Source organism: Petaurus breviceps, unplaced genomic scaffold (assembly GCF_028583685.1).
Source record: "Petaurus breviceps papuanus isolate PSGF00001 unplaced genomic scaffold, PetGlider_PUasm1.0 90845, whole genome shotgun sequence".
NCBI lineage: Eukaryota > Metazoa > Chordata > Mammalia > Diprotodontia > Petauridae > Petaurus > Petaurus breviceps.
The window spans coordinates 21,420,290-21,438,342 of NW_027187359.1; the positions used below are offsets into that span (position 1 = coordinate 21,420,290).

Genomic DNA, 18,053 nt, shown 5'->3' on the forward strand with positions numbered 1-18,053 from the left:
CACAAGACTCAGCAGTCAATGACTATAATAATCCACTCTTTGATAAACCCAAAGACCCCAGTTTTGGGGTAAGAACTCACTATTTGACAAAAACTGCTGGGAAAACTGGAATATAGTATGGCAGAAACTGGGCCTAAACCATTATCTAACACCGTAGACCAAAATTAAGTCTAAATGGGTGCATGATCTAGGTATAAAGGATGATACTGTAAGTAATCTGAAAAAGCAAGGAATAGTTTACCTGTCAGATTTATGGAGAAGGGAAGACTTCATGACCAAACAAGAATTAGAGAGCATTATAAAATGCAAAATGGATAACTTTGATTACATGAAATTGAAAAGCTTCTGTACAAACAAAGCCAATGTAACCAAGATTAAGAGGGAAGTGGGAAATTGGGAAAGAATTTTTACAAGCAATGTCTCTGACAAAGGTCTCATTTCTAAAATATACAGAGAACTGAGTCAAATCTATCAGAATACAAGTCATTCCCCAATTGATACATGGTCAAAGGATATGAAAAGGCAGTTTTCAGAGGAAGAAATTAAAGATATCTATAAGCATATGAAAAAATGCTCTAAATCACTATCGATTAGAGATATACAAATCAAAACAATTCTAAGGTACCACACCAGATTGGCCAAGATGACAAAACAGGAAAATGATAAATGCTGGAGAGGATGTGGAAAAATTGGAACTCAACTACATTGCTGGTGGAATTGTTAACTGATCTAACCATTCTGGAGAACAATCTGGAACTATGCCCAAAGGGCTATAAGTAACTTCATATCCTTTGACCTGGCAATACCACTTCTAGGGTTGTATCCCTAAGAGATCATAGAAGCGTGAGGAAGACCCATGTGTACAAAAATATTTATAGCAGCTCTTTTTGTGGTGGCAAAGAATTAGAAATTAAAGGGATGCCCATCAATTGGGGAATGGCTAAACAAGTTATGGTATATGAATGTAATGGAATACTATTGTGCCATAAGAAACGAAGAGAAGATGGAGACTTCATATTTACCTGGAGAGGCTTATACAAACTGATGCTGAGTGAGAGGAGCAGAACCAGGAAAAATTTGTACACAATTACAGATACAATGTATGTGTGATGACCAACTTTGATAGACTGAACTCTTCTCAGAAATGCAGGGCTATAAGTAAACTCCAAAAGACTCATGATGGAGAGAGATGTCTACATTCAGAAAAAGAACTAGAAAGAACAGAGTTTTAATGCAGATTGAAGCAAATTACCTGCTCTCTTTCTTTTTCTTGTTTGGTTTTGTTTCCTTTTTCCCATTGTTCATTCCATGTGATACAATCCTTCTTTATAACCTGACCAATGTATAATGTGAAAGTATCTGTAGAACCTGTACCTGAATGTATGCTGCCATGGAGGGGAGTGGAAGGCGGGAAAGAAAATTTGAAACTCAAAGAACTGGAGAACTGAAACTTGTAAACTAGAAGTAAAAGAATAAATTAATAAACACAAAAAATAAAATTCCCTTTGAAATACAGCACACTATATAGATTAATTGGGAAAGAAGTGTTGAAAATCTGTTGAAGTTGAAATCAAATTATTGTTTTAAAGTACTGTTTACTTTTGCATTTAGGGTGGTTGCTATGTAAGCAAAGAAAAAAGGACATAATGGAGATATTTGGCATCTGATTGATATGGGGAAAAAAGGAGGAGTCAAATATGATATCAGGATTGAGAACCTAGATGACTAGCAGGAAAAAGTGTGCATGATAGCAATAGAGAAATTTTGAAGAGGGTTTTAGGGAGAAAGGGAAACGGGGGATAAAGTAATGAAATCTGAGATGGAGATCGCAAATTATCAATGCGTGTTCATAATGTTCAAATAATTTTGTCCCCCAGTTGAAAAAGGTTGTCTTATTCAGAGCCCACTCTCTGAAGGCACCTACCATAGCCACAAGGATATAAGGGAAAGATCTGGGTTGGGGGGATTCACAGTTAATCCCTACTCAGGAAACCCCAGGATCCTCCCCCATTGACTGTAGTATTAATTATTATTTCATTGTTATCTCATTCCTTATTTCTATTTTTATGATAATTTTACAATGTACACAATTATTAGTGCATTTATAGCACATATATATATATACATGTTGAAAGTACATGCTCAAAAAGTTTTTAATGGTAAATGTGTATGATTCAAAAAGTTTGGAGGCCACTGCTCTAGACAATAGGGAGCTATTAAAGGCTTTTGAGCAGGGTAACAACACAGGAAACAAATTTTGGCAGCTGTGCAAAGGACGGATTGAACAGAAGGTACCCTGGCTGAGAAACTATGATAATAGTCCAGGTGAGAAATGAAAAGTCTTAAATTTGGGTGGTAACAATATGAATGGGAAGGAGGGGACTGATGGAAGATATGGTGTGAAAGAATTGACAGGACTTGCAAATGTTTAGATGTAAGTGGAGTAGAGGAAAGGAAGGGAATGGTGAACATGAGCCCACATTATGAGCTTGGGTGAAAGGGAGGATGGTTATGTGAGCCACAGAGAAATTGAAAGGAAAGGTAGTTTGTTAAATTTGAGGGATAGATAGGACACATAGGGGGAGCTGTCTAGTGGTTATCTAGAGATGTGAAACTCAGAACTCAGATAAGATTTAGGGAGTCATCTTATAGAAGCAGCAGTTGAAGGTATGACATTGAATGAGATTGTGAAGAGAGTTCAGAGAAAGAAGACACAAGAAGCTATCTCACCATTTCACTCCCACAGCTTCCACTGGAGAATTAAAGTTGAAAGAACTTTGTCGCCTCGACTGAGAATTCAGAAGGAGCTTCTCCTAGATGGTCTTTGAATGACAGAGGTGCTCCTCACTGATTAAAGAGCTCCATACTTAAAGATAGTAGGGCATAGTGGAATGAACCCTCTTGCCAATCTTTTTACAGATGAGAATAGTGAGACTCTGAGAGGTTCAAGGAAAGTGTGAAGGCAGGATGTGAAGTCGAGTTTTCCTGACTTTCAAGATCAGCTCTAAGCTCACTGCAGCAGACTGTTGGATTTAAGTCGAGAAGAGCTGGCTCCATCTCTTGGCTCTAGGCATTCTCTCTGGTCATCCCCGATGCCTGGAAAGTTCTTCCTCCTCTACTGCAACTGCTGACTTTGTCTTCCTTTAAGTCCCAAATAAAATCCCACCTTATACCGGAAGCCTTCTCCTGCTCCTCTTAATTTCAGTGCTTTCCCTTTGTTAATTGCTTTCTATTTATCTTGTACATAGCTTGCTTTGTTCTTATTTGATTGCCTGTAGTCTCTCCCATTAGATTGTTATCTCCTTGAGGGCAGGGACTCTTGCTTCTTTTTGTCTCTCGAGTGCGTTACCACTGTGCCGGGCATATAGTAGGCACTTAGTAAATGTTCATTGATTGATGGAAATACCGTTTCTGACACTAGTTGCGTGTCCTAGGCAATTCTTTCTCCTTGGAACCTCCATTTAACCAGAAGCAAAAATGGGTATGATAACAGGACCTACCTTCCAGAGTTGTTGGGACTGTCAAAATGCAATAGATCGAGTATGTAAAGAGTTTTGGGATAATGCACACAACGCGCTGCACAAACTTTAAGATGCCATAATAAGGTGAACAATTAAGGTATATGAACACAGCCTTTGGTGGCTTCACTGAGGCACTGAAGGAGGTGTGGAGGGAAAGCCCCTACCTAGACCGTTAGGACCGTGGAAAAAGAACGTATTCTCACTGAGCCTGGGCCGCTTCCGAGGGCGTGGTCAAGGAGCCAGGCTTCTCGGCTCTAGCCTTAGAGATACTAGGCAGAAAGTGTGATGGGGGCGGGGCTTCGAGCAGGGCAGCCTCTTGGAAGTCTCCAGGGCAGGGCTAAGTGCTGCGCAGGGGGCGGGGGCGGGGGCGGAGGGGAGGGTTCTGGTGGACAGGCCTGTCTCCTCTACTAGGCATGCGCGGCGGTGGCGCAGAAGGTGGCGCAGGTAAGGATCTGGCACTTTGGGCTCCACTTAGTGCACTCCGGTTGGGTCCTTTTGGTAGACCTTATGACAGCAGTGTGGCAGAAGAGGTTTCTGGCTTATTTATTCCGATACTGTCGTTCTTTGAGCTTAGCGGTCACCCAGTAGAATCCGGCCCTGGCCAGTGAAAGTGTCTGCGGCGGTTCACTTCCGGGTCGCCCTGGTGTTCAGGCCTCCCGGCTTTCTCTGGCCCCGAAGTGCGTCCGGCCCCCTGCACGCCAGGAGAAACCAGACCTTCCATTATCCCCACCTTCTGGGAGGAGTAGTGTGCCTTATCCACATCGTCCCGTATTAGCGCCTACCTACTTAGGAGTCATATTCTGTCTTGTATTTGCTCAACAATTTCCCAGGGCTGTTGTGAACAAAGTACTTTGGTTTTTGTTTTTTTTTTTTAATAATTGACTATATATTAAGAGCTTTACAAACTTGAAAATTCTATATAATCTGTGATGGTGGTGACGATGATGATGTACCTAAAATCTGTAGGAGTGAGACAGCTAGGTGGCCTTGGATAGCGCCTGCAATCAGGAAGACCTGAGTTCAAATCCAGCCAGAGACACTAGCTGTCTAACGGTGGTTAAGTCATTTAACCTGTCACCCTCAGTTTCCTCAACTGTAAAATGGGGAAAATAATACATCTACCTCACAAGGTTGTTGAATTTCAAAAGATAACATTTGTAAGAAGTGCTCTTAGCACAGTGCCAAGCACTTTGTAGACATTATATAAATGCTTATTCCCTAATCTCTCAATTCTTCATCAGCTGCATTTATTAAATGCCTCTTGGATATGTGATTATGGACTCTGAGTAAGCAGAAAAATACAATAAGGACCACAGCAGTTGAGCTTAGAATTTAAAATTTATTTTTTTACAAAAAACATATTTGATGGGGAAGAAAGAATTCAACTATTCATTGTAACCGAAGGCATGTCACTTAACCTCTCCAGACCTCATTGTCTTCATCTGTAAAATGAGAGAGTAGACCTCTACCCAGATGACCTCTAAAGTTCCTCACCCTCACTAAATTGAAGATCCTATACACTCCATTTACATCCTCCTCCAGTGCTTCATTTTGATGTGATAGTGACCTGCACTTTCTTCAAAGCTATTGCCAGCTAAGCATTAGCTCTGGTAGCTCTGGCCAAGTTGGAAAGACGATTGAGAAGCGGCCCAAGTAAGTCTGGAGGGGTTTGTGTTCCAAAGACTGACCATCAGATGATTGTTGTTTGTTGCCATAACTAGCTTCTGAAACCATCTACTGCTAAGGTTTAGAGCTTAGCACAGTACCTGGCACATAATAGGTAGGTGTGTAATAAAAGCTTTTTGATTTACTGGCTGGAAGAATTATCTGTCTCCATGGAGAGAATACTTATATTGATAGACTTAATGATTATTTTAAATAAATATGTATATATAGAGAGCACTAGAGATTTATATATGTGTGCATATGGGAAGAAAGAGAGGTCATTCTGTATTATTTTGTGTAACTTTAGAAATATTTGGGATTCTTTCCCCCTTTTATTCCCATACCTCTACTCTCTAGTTTATAAAAACACTTTCTCTAGATTCCTGAAATTTGGCTTTAACTTCCCCATTCACAACATCTTTCTTAAGGTTCTGTCATTAAAATGTTCCAAGAGGTTTTTCTGTAATTATAGGTCTTAGTGAACATAAGATTATAAAGTTAGTTAGTAGTAGATAAAAACCACCTCTGACTGCCCACTTTCCCTCCCTATGCTTCAGTTTCTTTCTTCTTAAGTGGGGATAATAAAGTTTAAATTGTTAGCTCCCTGGGGTGATCAGATTTGCAAAATGAGAAAAGGAAATCCAAAATAACTTTTGAAACACCTGAGAAAGATACCAAACAAGAAGATAATCTTTCAAAAACAGTGTCTGGTTCCCCATACCTCAGAGGTAGCTTGTGAAAGAGATTTTCAAAATTGAGTAAGTAAAATGATGACAATAAGCTCTAGAGAGTTTAGAAAAACACCATCTCTTCCCTAAAGGAACTTAAACTACAGGAAGGGCAGCACAAAATGTACAATCAAAATCTAATTCTAAGAAAGTTTCTAGTTGTGTAGTTTTTGTAAGCTTTTAGAAAAAACAAGGTGATTGAAAGAGTGGTGAATCTGAATTTCTTTAGTTTATAGGTCTTATATTTAATAATTTCTTTTTTGTATTCTAGCCTAGCTTTCTCCTATTCCTATTTTAGTTCATTTCTGTTCAGCCCTTATTTGGAGAAAACCACAAGATGACACACCAGTCAACCAACCAACAATTATTTATTACTTAATGTGTTATATATGTTATATATAAGTAATAATATATTATATTTATATGTAAGTAAAAATATATTATCACTTAATAAGTACTGTGGTAGGCACAGCCACAAAGACTAAAACAGTCACTGTTCATAAATATCATATATAGTCTAATTGGGGAAACAGCAAGTGTATACATGTAGATGTATACACACATTCATATTACATATATATGTGTAACATATATGTGTGATGTATACATGTTTTATAATGTGTATTACACATACACAAGTATGTGTTTATATGTTTGCATATATATGAAATAGATGTATAGCATATAAATACACATATAATGTGAATATAAAATGAATATATATTCGGTAGTGAATGTAAGGGAGTTTTCGAGGGAGGGCCAGCAGTTGTAGAGATCAGAAAGGCTTCATGTAAAAGATGTTTCTTAAAGTTATAGTTTAAAGAATGGGAGGGTCTCCCCGAGGTCAAGGTAAGGGGTGAATGAATTCCAGCTATATGAGATTGTCAGTGCAAGGTTGATGGAGTGTCCTGTGAGGAATGGAGAGCTGGTGCACAAGGAGTTCATAATGTCCAGGGAGGCTAGAAAGATGAGTTTGCAGCCAGATTGTGAAGGGCTTTAGAAGCTAAAAAGGGGAACTTATATTTGATCCTAGAAGCAATAAAAGCCACTGCCATAGACTGAGTAGGAAAATCACTTTGGCATCATAACTCTTTTTATTCATAACTATTATTAGAACACTTCCATTTATTTTTAACTTAATCAAAACCTTCCATTCCATAAACAACACATTTCCATTCCACTCATTCATTCTCTTGTTCATTCAGAAATGTCTTCTATGTAGAATGTACTGTACTAAATGGGGGTATGGAGGTGGAATATGGCATATACGTAATGTACAAATAAGAACAGCACAAGGTAGGTGGTAATGGAAAACAAAGGAGAGATCCAAAGTGCTCTAGGAATATTTGAAAAGGAAAAAGACATTTTTAGTCATAGGGATTACAGAAGTCTTCAGGGAGAAGATAGCACCAAAGGTAATCCTGAAAAGACAGTAAGGTCTGAGAAAGACCAAATAGGAAAGAGATACATTCTAGGCATGGGGATTGGGCTGCACAATGCAAGGAGGTGGGAGCCAACATATTAAGTTTGGGGAAAGAGTACTCAAAACTGGAACTTCAAGCACATGATGGGAAATAATGTGAAATAAGGCTAGAAAGGTAAGTTGAAACCAGAAGGTGGAGATTCTTAAATTCCAAGAGTTTGTATTTTATGCTAAAGGCATTAGGTAGACCCTGGAGATTTTTGAGGAGAGGAATAATATGGAATAACCTTTGCCTAAGGAAAATTATTTTTTTAGGCATGTGGAAAATAATTTGGAAGCTTTTCCCCTGAGCCATGATGGGAACTCAGGTTGTAAAGGGTTAAGAAAGTGGAGGTGGTATAGATAATTTCACTTCCACCCCAGCCCCTAGTTAAACAAAAAAAGAAAAAACTCATAAATATGCATAGTCAAGCAAAACAAAGTCCAAAACCACATATTTTATCTTGTATTTTGAGTCTGTCACCTCTCAGGCAGAAGGTGGGCATCATGATTCATCTTTTTCCTCTGAAATTATGATTTGTCATTGCATTGATCAGAATTCTCAAGTCTTCCAAAGGTTTTTTTTTCCTTTATAATATCGCTATTATTATATAAGTTATTCTCCTGGTTCTGTTCACTTCTGTCTGTATCTGTTCACATAGGTCATCCCTGTTTTCTCTGAAACCACGTCATCATTCACATACCAAAATTTGTTTAACCATTCCCCAATATATGGGCACCCAGTTTGTTACTATTTTTGCTGTTACAAAAAGAGCTATTAATATTTTTGTACAGGGGCGGCCAGGTAGCACAGCAAGTAAGAGCACCGGCTCCAGTGTTGAGAAGACCTGGAGATCGAATCCCGGGCTCAGACACTTAGCACCCACCCAGAAACACCTGGCCGTGTAACCTTGAGCAAGTTACTTAACCCCAATTGCTTAGGGGCGGCCAAGTGGCTCAGCGAGTAAGAGCACCGGCTCCAGTGTTGGGACGACTTGGATCAAACCCGGGCTCAGACCCTCAGCACCACACCCAGAAATAACTGGCCGTGTAACCTTGAGCAAGTTATTTAACCCCGATTGCTCAAAAATAAATAAAATATTTTTGTACAGAGTCCTTGTCCTCTTTCTTTGATCTTCAAGGATTTTTTTCTTAAAAATTATGCTGTATATATTTGTTATTTACTTATGTGCTTATATATTATTTTTTCTGACTTTCCCCCAGAACATTAGCTTGAGGTAATGGCTTTACTTTCTCAGCAGTAACATAGTCCTTCATATAATAGATGCTTAATGATAAATACTTGTTGAATGAAATGATTAGGAGACCCCACTAATTGAGGGAATTAGTCCTGGCAAGGAGAAAAACCAGATTATCCTATAAAACTGGAGCAAAGGAAGAGCAATTGAATGGAAAAGCAGAAAGGTTTAGGGTGTAGAGGAATGGGTGAAAGAGCACACACACAGTGGATGGCCTAGATCTCTTAAATTAAGTAATCTGCGAGAGTGGTGGTGGGAGTTGGAGGCTTGAGAAAAGAAGAGAGTGGCTGGGAACAATGCTGTGGGGAATGTGATGGAAAGTAAAGAAATGAATAAAAACATTGCTCTGAGGGACCACGGAAGTGTAGATAACCAGAGGAGTAATAGCTACCCTACTTTTCAATTTGAGAAGTTTGGGAATGCTGCTATTTTTTTTTTCCTTCTCCTCCTTTCTTTTCAAAAAGCTGGGACAATTTACTTTTTGTCCTGTGCAACTTTCATTTATGATTTCAAGAAATACACTTCTGGGGACTGCCAGGTAGCACAGCAAGTAAGAGCACCAGAGCACTGGCCCCAGTGTCCGGATGACCTGGGGATCCAATCTGGGCTCAGACACTTAGCAGCCGCCCAGAAACACCTGGCCATGTAACCTTGAGCAAGTTACTTAACCCCAATTGCTTAAAAAAAAAAAATACACTTCTGAAAAACAGGATTAAAAAAAGCCCCAAAATGTTTTAAATTGAGCTGTCTCACACTGGCTTTTTATTGAATGGCCAACTACAACAGCCCCCAACCTAGACCTCTGTGGCTCTTTGTTTAGTTTGTGAGGGCTCAGAATGATGTAAATAGCAATTGTTTTCTGTTTGGTCCTGAAACTCTGAAGGTCTTTTCCACCCAGATTTATATCTTTGTGATGGTAAATCGAGGTGTCTTTTGTCTCAATTCTTACCTAGCCCTTATGAACAGTTTTCAAGAACCAAATTGAAAACTATTAACAACCACAAGAAAGAATGCTTCACACCACTAAAAATAAGAGAAATGAACATCAAAATAACTATGAAGCTTCATCTCACACCCCACCAAATTGACAGAGATAACAAATGATGAGAATAAGCAAGTTTAGAAGAGTTAAGGAAAGAAGAGTACACTAATGCATTCTATATATGAATTGTGCCAAACATCCTGGAAAGCAATTTTGATTTGCAAAAAATTGATTAGCATAGGGCCTGGCACTTGGTAGGTGCTTAATAAATGTATATTGAATTGAATTGAATGTCCTAGCCCTTTGACCCAAAGATTCCACTGCTAAATATAAGCCCCATTCAGTAAATCATCCATCTGTTATTAAATGCCTACTTTGTGCCAGGCCCTGTACTGTGGTAGGGTGTAGCAGCAAGCACCCCAAGCGTCCTCAGGGTTTGCAGCTACCACAGGTTCTTGGATCTGCTTTGTTAAAGGAAAGCAACTCAAAATGGGTTAACAAGCTTACTTTAATCAGTCAGACATATATCGTTTACCTTGTTCAGGAGAAAAGGTCAGCACCCTGAACCTCAAAGTATACAGGCATAATTATCAAGACAGAAACATCAAGTAGACAGCTTTCCAAACTGTCCAACCATTACATCCATACCCAGTCAACATCTGGGTTTCCACATTCTGGGTTTTTCAAAGCCGGGGGACTCTCAACAATGGCTTCCCAGAATTCAGATCAAATCACAGAATACTTCTCAAAGTGAGTCCCAAAACAAAGCTACACATCAGGGCTTATATAGCCTTCTCCTGGCTCAGAGAATGTAACAACCTTATTGACTCACTAGCCAATCAAGAAGTATCTACTGAAAAACAAGCCTCCCACCCCAGGCTTCAGGTGCACATTAGCCTAGGGGCAGGGAAGATCTTTAAAATTTACATTCGCATTACATAGGGCAAAGACAAAAGGAAACAAATAAAAAAATTCAAAAGAAACATTTAAATATGAAAATTCAACAGGTATGTGGATATACCATATATAATATAGCAACACTTTGTAGTAATAAAAAATTATAAACAAAGTAGATCCTCATCAGTAGAGGAATGCTAACAATTTTTGCACATGAATATTAATAGAATATTATTTTGCTATAGGAAAAATGAATATGATATAATAAGTACAGAGTAATTTGAGAAGTTATACAAACTGATGGAAAGTGAAGTAAGCCAACACAGGAAATCAATATACACAATGAAAACTATATAAATGAAAAGAACAAAAACAAATCAATTGAAACTGAATCCTAGGAAATTGTTGTGACAAAATTTGGTCCCCAAAAGATATGAGAAGGCAGTTTGTCCCCTTCTTTGCAAATGTTGGATAGTATGGCTTTGAAAATACTGAATGTATTGTAAGTCCTTTTTGATGTACCTTGTAAGTACCTTTGATGTACCTTTTTCATATGTTGGTTAGTTTTACTGAACCGTTTTTCCCCATTTCTTTTTTATTCTTTGTAAGAAATTGCCTCCTATAAATAGAAAGGAGAGGAGATACATTGGAAAATGAAGATGAAGAAAAAACAAAACATAACAATAAAAATTGAAAAAAATTTATAATGGAGTTTTAAAGTTTTAGGGTCCCATTTGGGAGGAAATCACTTCAGTGATTCATGGTAAAACTTAATATTTCTTAAATTTAAGGGAAGGCAGCCACAATTTGGAAATACTTACATACACACTTACTTGAAGTTTCACTGTGTTAATATAAATTGTATTTTTAAAATTTAGGATGGCTCTCCCAAATGAATCACTGGCAAGAAAGATATTTAAAGGAGTCTTAGCACTTGAACTTCTTGGAATCACTGGAGCATATTTGCTATTTAATAAAATGAACACAAATCAAGGTAATAATTTTCTTTTATACTCTTGAGGGGTGCATTTTAGTATTTTGAAAGCCTAAAGCATATCTACATTGTTTCTATAGTAGTTAATTCTTAGACATTTTGAGGGAAGAGAGACTACTTTTGCTGGGAGTTTTTCCACCCAACACTGGTTGTCTTTTCTGCCCCCAATTAATATATTAAATACAGATTTACAGCACGAAGGAAAGATTGCTTTGTTTCCAAACAGAATTTGAAGTTGGATATGACATTTGCCCAGGAATACAGATTGGTTGGGGTAGTTTCTGAGGACATTTTTGGAAACTGGTAGAGCCCTCTCCAGCTTCCGCACAGAACTCTACTTACTGGCTGATATAGCCAGAAAGCAGGAAGTAGCATCACAGTGCTGCCAAGTGCTTACTATAGATAGAATTCATTTTAATGTCTTTGTGCATCTTTAACTCTAATTATTTGGGTCATAATTACACAAAAAAAACATTGTGAACATCACCCAAATGTGAATCATAGTTCTAAACTTTTCATACTGTGTATAAATTCAGGTCGTATGACAGAGAATAGAAGCCAGACATGAAATCACTCCATGGCTAGTATAAAATAAATTCCTGTAAGCTGAGAGAAGGAAATTCAGCTTTTTTCTTAAATGCCATTTAGACATTGTTTTCATCATAAATACAAACCATTATAAAAGTTTTAGGATTACATAGGATTTTATGAAGACCCAGCAGGTGCATCTTGGAACCTATCCAAGAGTTACTGAGTTACCAGAAAAGACTTTAAGAAGCCTCCTGCCCAGAAGGCTCCCACAGTGTACTCCCACAACAGCATTGTCTGATGAGTTTGTTAAACATGATGAAATTCTAATTAAGCTTTCTTTTTTCATCAGATTTCAGGCATACAATGAGTAAGAGATTTCCTTTAATCTTGGAAGGTATGTCCTCATAAATCATAAATCTGCAGTAAAGAACTGATGAAGGTAATCTGTAAGGATTAGTAGATTGAGAGTAAGTATGGTACAGAAGAAAGAGCCTGGGCCTTGCTGACCTGGAACCCCTGGCATTTAATAGCTTTGTGTCCATGCACATTTCCCTTGACCTTTCTGAATCTCCATTTTCTTATCCTGCAAAATGGGAATAGTAATAATAATGTTATTTATAATACCTATCTCACTAGGTGGTTCTGTGGAGAAAATAAATATATGTACCTACACACATGTGTATAAATATGTATATGTGTGTGTTATTCTTTGTAAACTTCACGGTACTATTGCAATTAGCAGCTTTTATTGTAAACTAAATAATAATTTCCTTGAGATAGCTAAGTTGTATATGGAAATCAGCCCATAGTTTAGGTGACCTGCTTTAATTATGAGCTGAATAGCAACCATTCCTTCAAAGTTAACAACTGAGTAGAACCCCATTAACACACAGAAAACTCTAACTTGGTTGCTCCTGATAGGGTGAAGGGAACTGAATTTTTTTAGCTGTTTATCTATAATGCTCTGCCTCCATTTTAGCTTTATATTATAATTTGTATACCACCTTTTTCACCAAGTAATGGAATGTGGCATAGTGAGAAGAGTTACTGAACCTGGAATCAGGACACCTGAATTCAAGTTCTGCCTCTTAGAATTAGTAGCAATGTTGACTACGAACAATGACTTCACCTTTCAAAGCTTGTTTCCTTATCTGTAAAAGGAGGACAATCCTTGACTATCTACCTTACAGAGTTATTGGAGTAAAGTGCTTTGTAAATTTTAAAGCATTATACAGATAGTTATCATCACAATCTACCTGAGTGACATATTATCCTTCTTATGTAATTAAATTGCAATTTTATTCTTCACAAGAAAAATTTTTAAATTATGAAATGTTCGGCTTCTGGACAAAATAAATTAAACACCTCCTATCAGTTTCATCTCATTTTAGTATGTGGTCTTCTGAGTACTTTAAATGTTCACATTTTCTCCCTATAACAAAGTATAATTAATGTTCATTATAATTCTTTTTTTTTTTAATGTGAACTTACCATTGAAATAGATATTCTTCTTTTTAGTTTATTACAAATCCAATGAATGGGCTGGACTCTACGGAATAAGGGAACATGATCAAGAAGAATGGTTAAACCGCAAAAATTAGAAGTAAGTTGAATTTTAAAGAAATAAATTATGGGTTATTTTTTTAATCCAATTTTTTTTTTTTTGCTTTTTTCCTTTATGTTTTTCAGCCTCTTCAGTTTGAAGTTTTCTTCTTGAAGCTGTCATGAAACTGGTCACTTCATTCAGCTTCCTGTGAATTTTTTTTATACTTTTGAAGAAAGAGCCAGCTTGGTTGCATAATTACATTGAATAAAGTCTTTGACTAAAAACACATACGCATATGTATGTATGTGTTTTTTTTTTAGTTCAAGAAGGCCAGATTCTAGTAAGGCAATTGAGATCCTTTACTATTCTGAAACCAGCCAGATGTGGCAGAAAGAAAGGAAGAATTTTCAGTGGAAGCTGTCCTGTCCTAATACATGCTTACTAGTGTAAAGATAACATTAACTTAAAAATATCAGAAACTGTGGCTACATTTGGTTTGTATATACCTCAGTGTTATAGCAATTATGTGGTTAATAAAATGAAATTAGAACAGTTGAAGTATTTTGTTTAATTTTGACAGAAGTAATCATTGAACGAGAGCCCAGTATTTTTCTATTATTGCTTGCTAACTGGCTAATTTTTTAATCAGTCACTTAGATTGGCCTAAAACTAGTATTCTGTAAGTCACTAGGCATTTATTTGAAAATCTGTTGTTTTGGGGGAGGCTAGGTGGCACAGTGAGCCCTGGAGTCAGGAGGACCTGAGTTCAAATTTGGCCTCAGATACTTAACTCTTACTACCTGTGTGACTTTGGGCAAGTCTCTTAACCCCAATTGCCCTGCCTCCCCCCTCCAAAAAGCAAGCAAGAAAGAAAGCGAGACAGAGAAAGAAAGAATGAACGAACCAAAATCTCTAGTTTTGCAGCATTATGGGGAAAGCTGACAGAGATTTTTGTGGTTTTAGGACTGAAAATTATTTTTAATGTAATTACAAATTATTACCACTTTGTAAACCTGTTGGTTCATTGCAGGAGTACTCCAGAAATTTTAAAAGGTATTCAGTGGGTATTCCTTTTGAAGAGATATTAAGAGAATAAGGAAGTTTCTTCATTCTCAAACAGGACAAAGAAAAGGTCTAATGAATTTTCCAAGGAAAACATGATTGCACTTTAAGTATAGAAAGGACAGAACTCAGACTTAGGGGGGGAAGAGGGAAGGAGTTCAAGAATGAGAGAGGAGTTGATTTACAATAAATATGTGTAATACATGAAGTGGTCTCAACATGAATGAGAGACCTAGAGATATTTAAATATAAATATGAATCAGGGGAAGGAGAAGAATGGAGAAAACAAATGTCCTTTACTTGGTACTTCAGAAATATAAAGGGCATTTTAAAATGAGATGAGTTGGCAGAAAGAGGCACATGAAAAATGATATTGTCCATTACTTTAGAACAAAAATACAATTAACCTTTCCACAGTTAAAAGTGGAGTTGAACTAACACAGGCAAAGTGTGATATGGGGAGGGTTCACTTCTCATTTCACAGCCCTGTGGTGGCATAGGGTACAACTGCTTTTACCAGGTATCCCCAAGGCACATACCTGATGATGGCTCTGTGATGGCCTCCAGAGCTAGGACTCTTGGAGACTGCCCTCCTGAAGCTGTCCCCATACTGTTCTTTGAGAGGCTAATTGGGTAAAAGCCCTATAAACTTTAGTAACATAAAGCTTACAAGTCCTCATGTTCCAAGTTACAGTTTTTGTTATCCATTGACACCACCTCTGCAATGCTTTCACTTTCTTCATCAAGCACATTCATGGATATATCACTATCTTCATCAGCTTCATTAAACATACTTTTCAAAGAAATAGCATCATCTAAAAATCACTGAAATCACCTTCATTTTCACTACCTTTCATATCCAACCCCTCATCCCTTTGGGGATTGTTAATCCTTTTTATTTCCTTTTTTATCTTGATGAAAACAAAGCAAAAATTCCCCAAACCTTTTTTTTTTTTAAACCAATAGGAAAAACCAAATCAGCAGTGGCTAGAGATCTAAAGAAAAAGTTAGCAAAGTCAAGATCATCCTGGTCAATAGTATGAAAAATAATCTTTAAAGTATGTCTGTTAAGAAAAAAGATGGAGACTAAATAAAAGTAAGGTTATGGCAAAGAATAAAAACACTTTAATATGTTTTATGATCACTGGTACTGAAGGCTTTTAAACTACTTGAAATTGATGACAGAATTGGACAGTAAATATAATTAAATGCTTGTTGAATAATGTATACTTATATACATATAGTACTCAGTTTTATTGTCAACTAATACAAGTTTTACAGGTTATCAGGATGTTAGTCCTTTGTCCTACTCCAGAGTTTACTGTTACAAACTACTAAAAGAGCACCTAGCCAAAATCAATTCAAGTGCCTTAATGAGAGGTTCTTAACTTGAGACCATGGATAAATTTCACTAGAGTTTGTGAACATGAATGGGAAAAAAAGTTCCATCTTTATTTCAGCATATTTGACTTCCTTTATAATCCTGTGTATTTTATTTTATGCATTTGAAAGCATTATTCTGAAAAGGAGGTCCTAAGCATCAGACTGCCAGAGGGGTCCATGACACAAACAAGATTAAGAGCCTCTGGCCTAAAGCATTAAATATATAAGCTGTCATTTTCTGCACCCTTTCTAAATGATCTTTAAAAATTTCCCAGTGCTTTGGGTTACAAGGATAATGAATTAAAATGTCAAAGTTTATTGGTACCTTTATTCAGAGTAGACTGTAAATGGAACACTATAAAATACTTAGTTTTAATCAAGAACTGATAATTTTTGTGAGACAGTATTCATTTTGCTTACATCCAACTAAGGACACTCAGTGCAGAGAGTTAGTTTTTTTCCTCTACTCTACCATGATTCAAAGACAAATCAAAAGCTTGTCATGTCTGACTAGCTCTTCTAGAACCCGTGGGATTGTTTGGTATTTAACTTTCCCAAACTACTTATTTTACTGATTTAGTGCCTTTAGGGCTATATAATTTTTCACCCGGCTTACACTAGCTTGGAATTTCTCTCTCCACTGTGGCTCTAGAAAGTTCATTATTGAGATAATTTCATCATCCTGTAAGATCTCATCAGCCTTAAGACAACCTCAGCCCTCCTTTCTGCCTCTATGATTGAAAGGTGGGACTGTGTACTCCAAACTTCCATTTAAGAGGAGAGCTCAGCTCAGACATCTCATTTCTAACCAAGCTGCACTAGCTTGGGACTTGTCTAACGGACTTTACCATGCCCCTGGTTAGATACTTTCCCCTTCTCCTCATCCCCTGAGCTTTTCAGCTTTTTGTATTTTGTCTTCCCCTATTAGATAGTAAGCACCTGGAGGGCAAGGACTTTCTTTTTTGTATTTGTATCTCCCGCACTTAGCACAGTGTCTAGTACATAACAGATATTCAGTAAATGATTGATTCAAACATACAACATTAATTTAGAGAGGTTTCCTTTGCTTACATGCAGAATATTCCAAAATTCATAAAATTTTCTTTTTGACTAATATACAATAGTTCAACAAACACTGATTAAATACCTATGTGCAAAATCCATGCTAGGTATGTAAAAATGCACGACACATTGTGAGGCCCAACTCATGACCCAGGCAACTAAAAACAAGATATTTAAAGGAGAGATGACTTTTAGCTCAACAAGTAGTGGAAAGTAAGGAGGTGGGAGGAGGAAGTGGCACCAGAGTTGAGCCTGGAAGGAGAAGGAGCTATCAATAGATGGATAAGGGAGGAGGAATCCATTCCAGGAATAGAGAGAGGTCAGGGTGAGTTAGTAAACAGAGAAAGTTTAGTTTGGTGGGAACATGAAGTGAAAAAAGGACAAAAATGCCATAAACTTGGATTGGGGCCAAATTATGCATTATTTGGTGGGCCAAAGGGTAGAATAACATGATTAGAGTAGGACGTTAGAAATATTAAGTGGTCAACAATGTAAAGGATGAAGAGAAAATAGCCTAAGAAGCCAAAAGACCAGTTAAGAGATTATGATATTGTTTAGGCAAGAATCAATGAACAAGCATTTATTAAGTTCTCACTGTGACAGGCACTGTACCAAGCACTGGAGATGTGAAAGGAAAAGTAAAAATAGTTCCTGCCATTAAGAAGTTCACAACCTAAATGGGGAAACAGTACATATAAACTGATACATACAAATTCAGGAAGAGTATATGGAAGAGAAGGTACTTGAAGCCAAGGATGCCAGAAAAGGCCTTCTACAGGAGAATTAAAGAAAGCCAGGGGTGCTAAGAGGCCATGGTTAGGGGGGACAGCATTGCAGGCAAGAACAGTCAGTGCAGAGACATGAAGAGATGAAGCACCATGTGTGAGAAGCTGTAAGTAAACCAGTTTGGCAGGCCAATAGAATACATAGAGGGATGACTGTTTCAAAAGCTTCTGCTACT

General features: G+C 37.4%; 2 protein-coding genes and 1 long non-coding RNA gene across 5 annotated transcripts in view; 1 reads left to right on the forward strand and 2 right to left on the reverse strand.

Moving 5' to 3' along the window:
- The window catches only part of SULT6B1 (sulfotransferase family 6B member 1), a 45,223-nt gene extending 41,440 nt beyond the window's left edge, over window positions 1-3,783 (reverse strand). The window contains exon 1 of the mRNA XM_069072206.1: window positions 2,731-3,783. Coding sequence (XP_068928307.1) covers window positions 2,731-2,733 — 3 coding nt within the window. The 5' untranslated portion in view covers window positions 2,734-3,783. The remainder of the gene's footprint in view (window positions 1-2,730) is intronic.
- The window catches only part of CEBPZOS (CEBPZ opposite strand), a 295,755-nt gene extending 281,882 nt beyond the window's left edge, over window positions 1-13,873 (forward strand). For 2 of the 3 annotated variants that reach the window (XM_069072228.1, XM_069072229.1), the window contains 5 exons: window positions 3,931-3,965; window positions 11,393-11,508; window positions 12,389-12,433; window positions 13,558-13,642; window positions 13,729-13,873. In XM_069072228.1, coding sequence (XP_068928329.1) covers window positions 11,394-11,508; window positions 12,389-12,433; window positions 13,558-13,640 — 243 coding nt within the window. In that variant the 5' untranslated portion in view covers window positions 3,931-3,965; window position 11,393 and the 3' untranslated portion in view covers window positions 13,641-13,642; window positions 13,729-13,873. Of the gene's footprint in view, window positions 1-3,930; window positions 3,966-5,016; window positions 5,175-11,392; window positions 11,509-12,388; window positions 12,434-13,557; window positions 13,643-13,728 lie in introns of those variants that run through there. The other variant, XM_069072230.1, reaches the window with a different exon arrangement.
- On the reverse strand, window positions 6,986-13,735 carry LOC138149209 (uncharacterized). Its single transcript, XR_011165256.1, has 2 exons — window positions 13,531-13,735; window positions 6,986-11,133 (listed from the first exon to the last, which is right to left on the reverse strand). It is a non-coding gene; the product is annotated as an uncharacterized lncRNA (long non-coding RNA).
- Window positions 13,874-18,053: the final 4,180 nt, after the last annotated feature.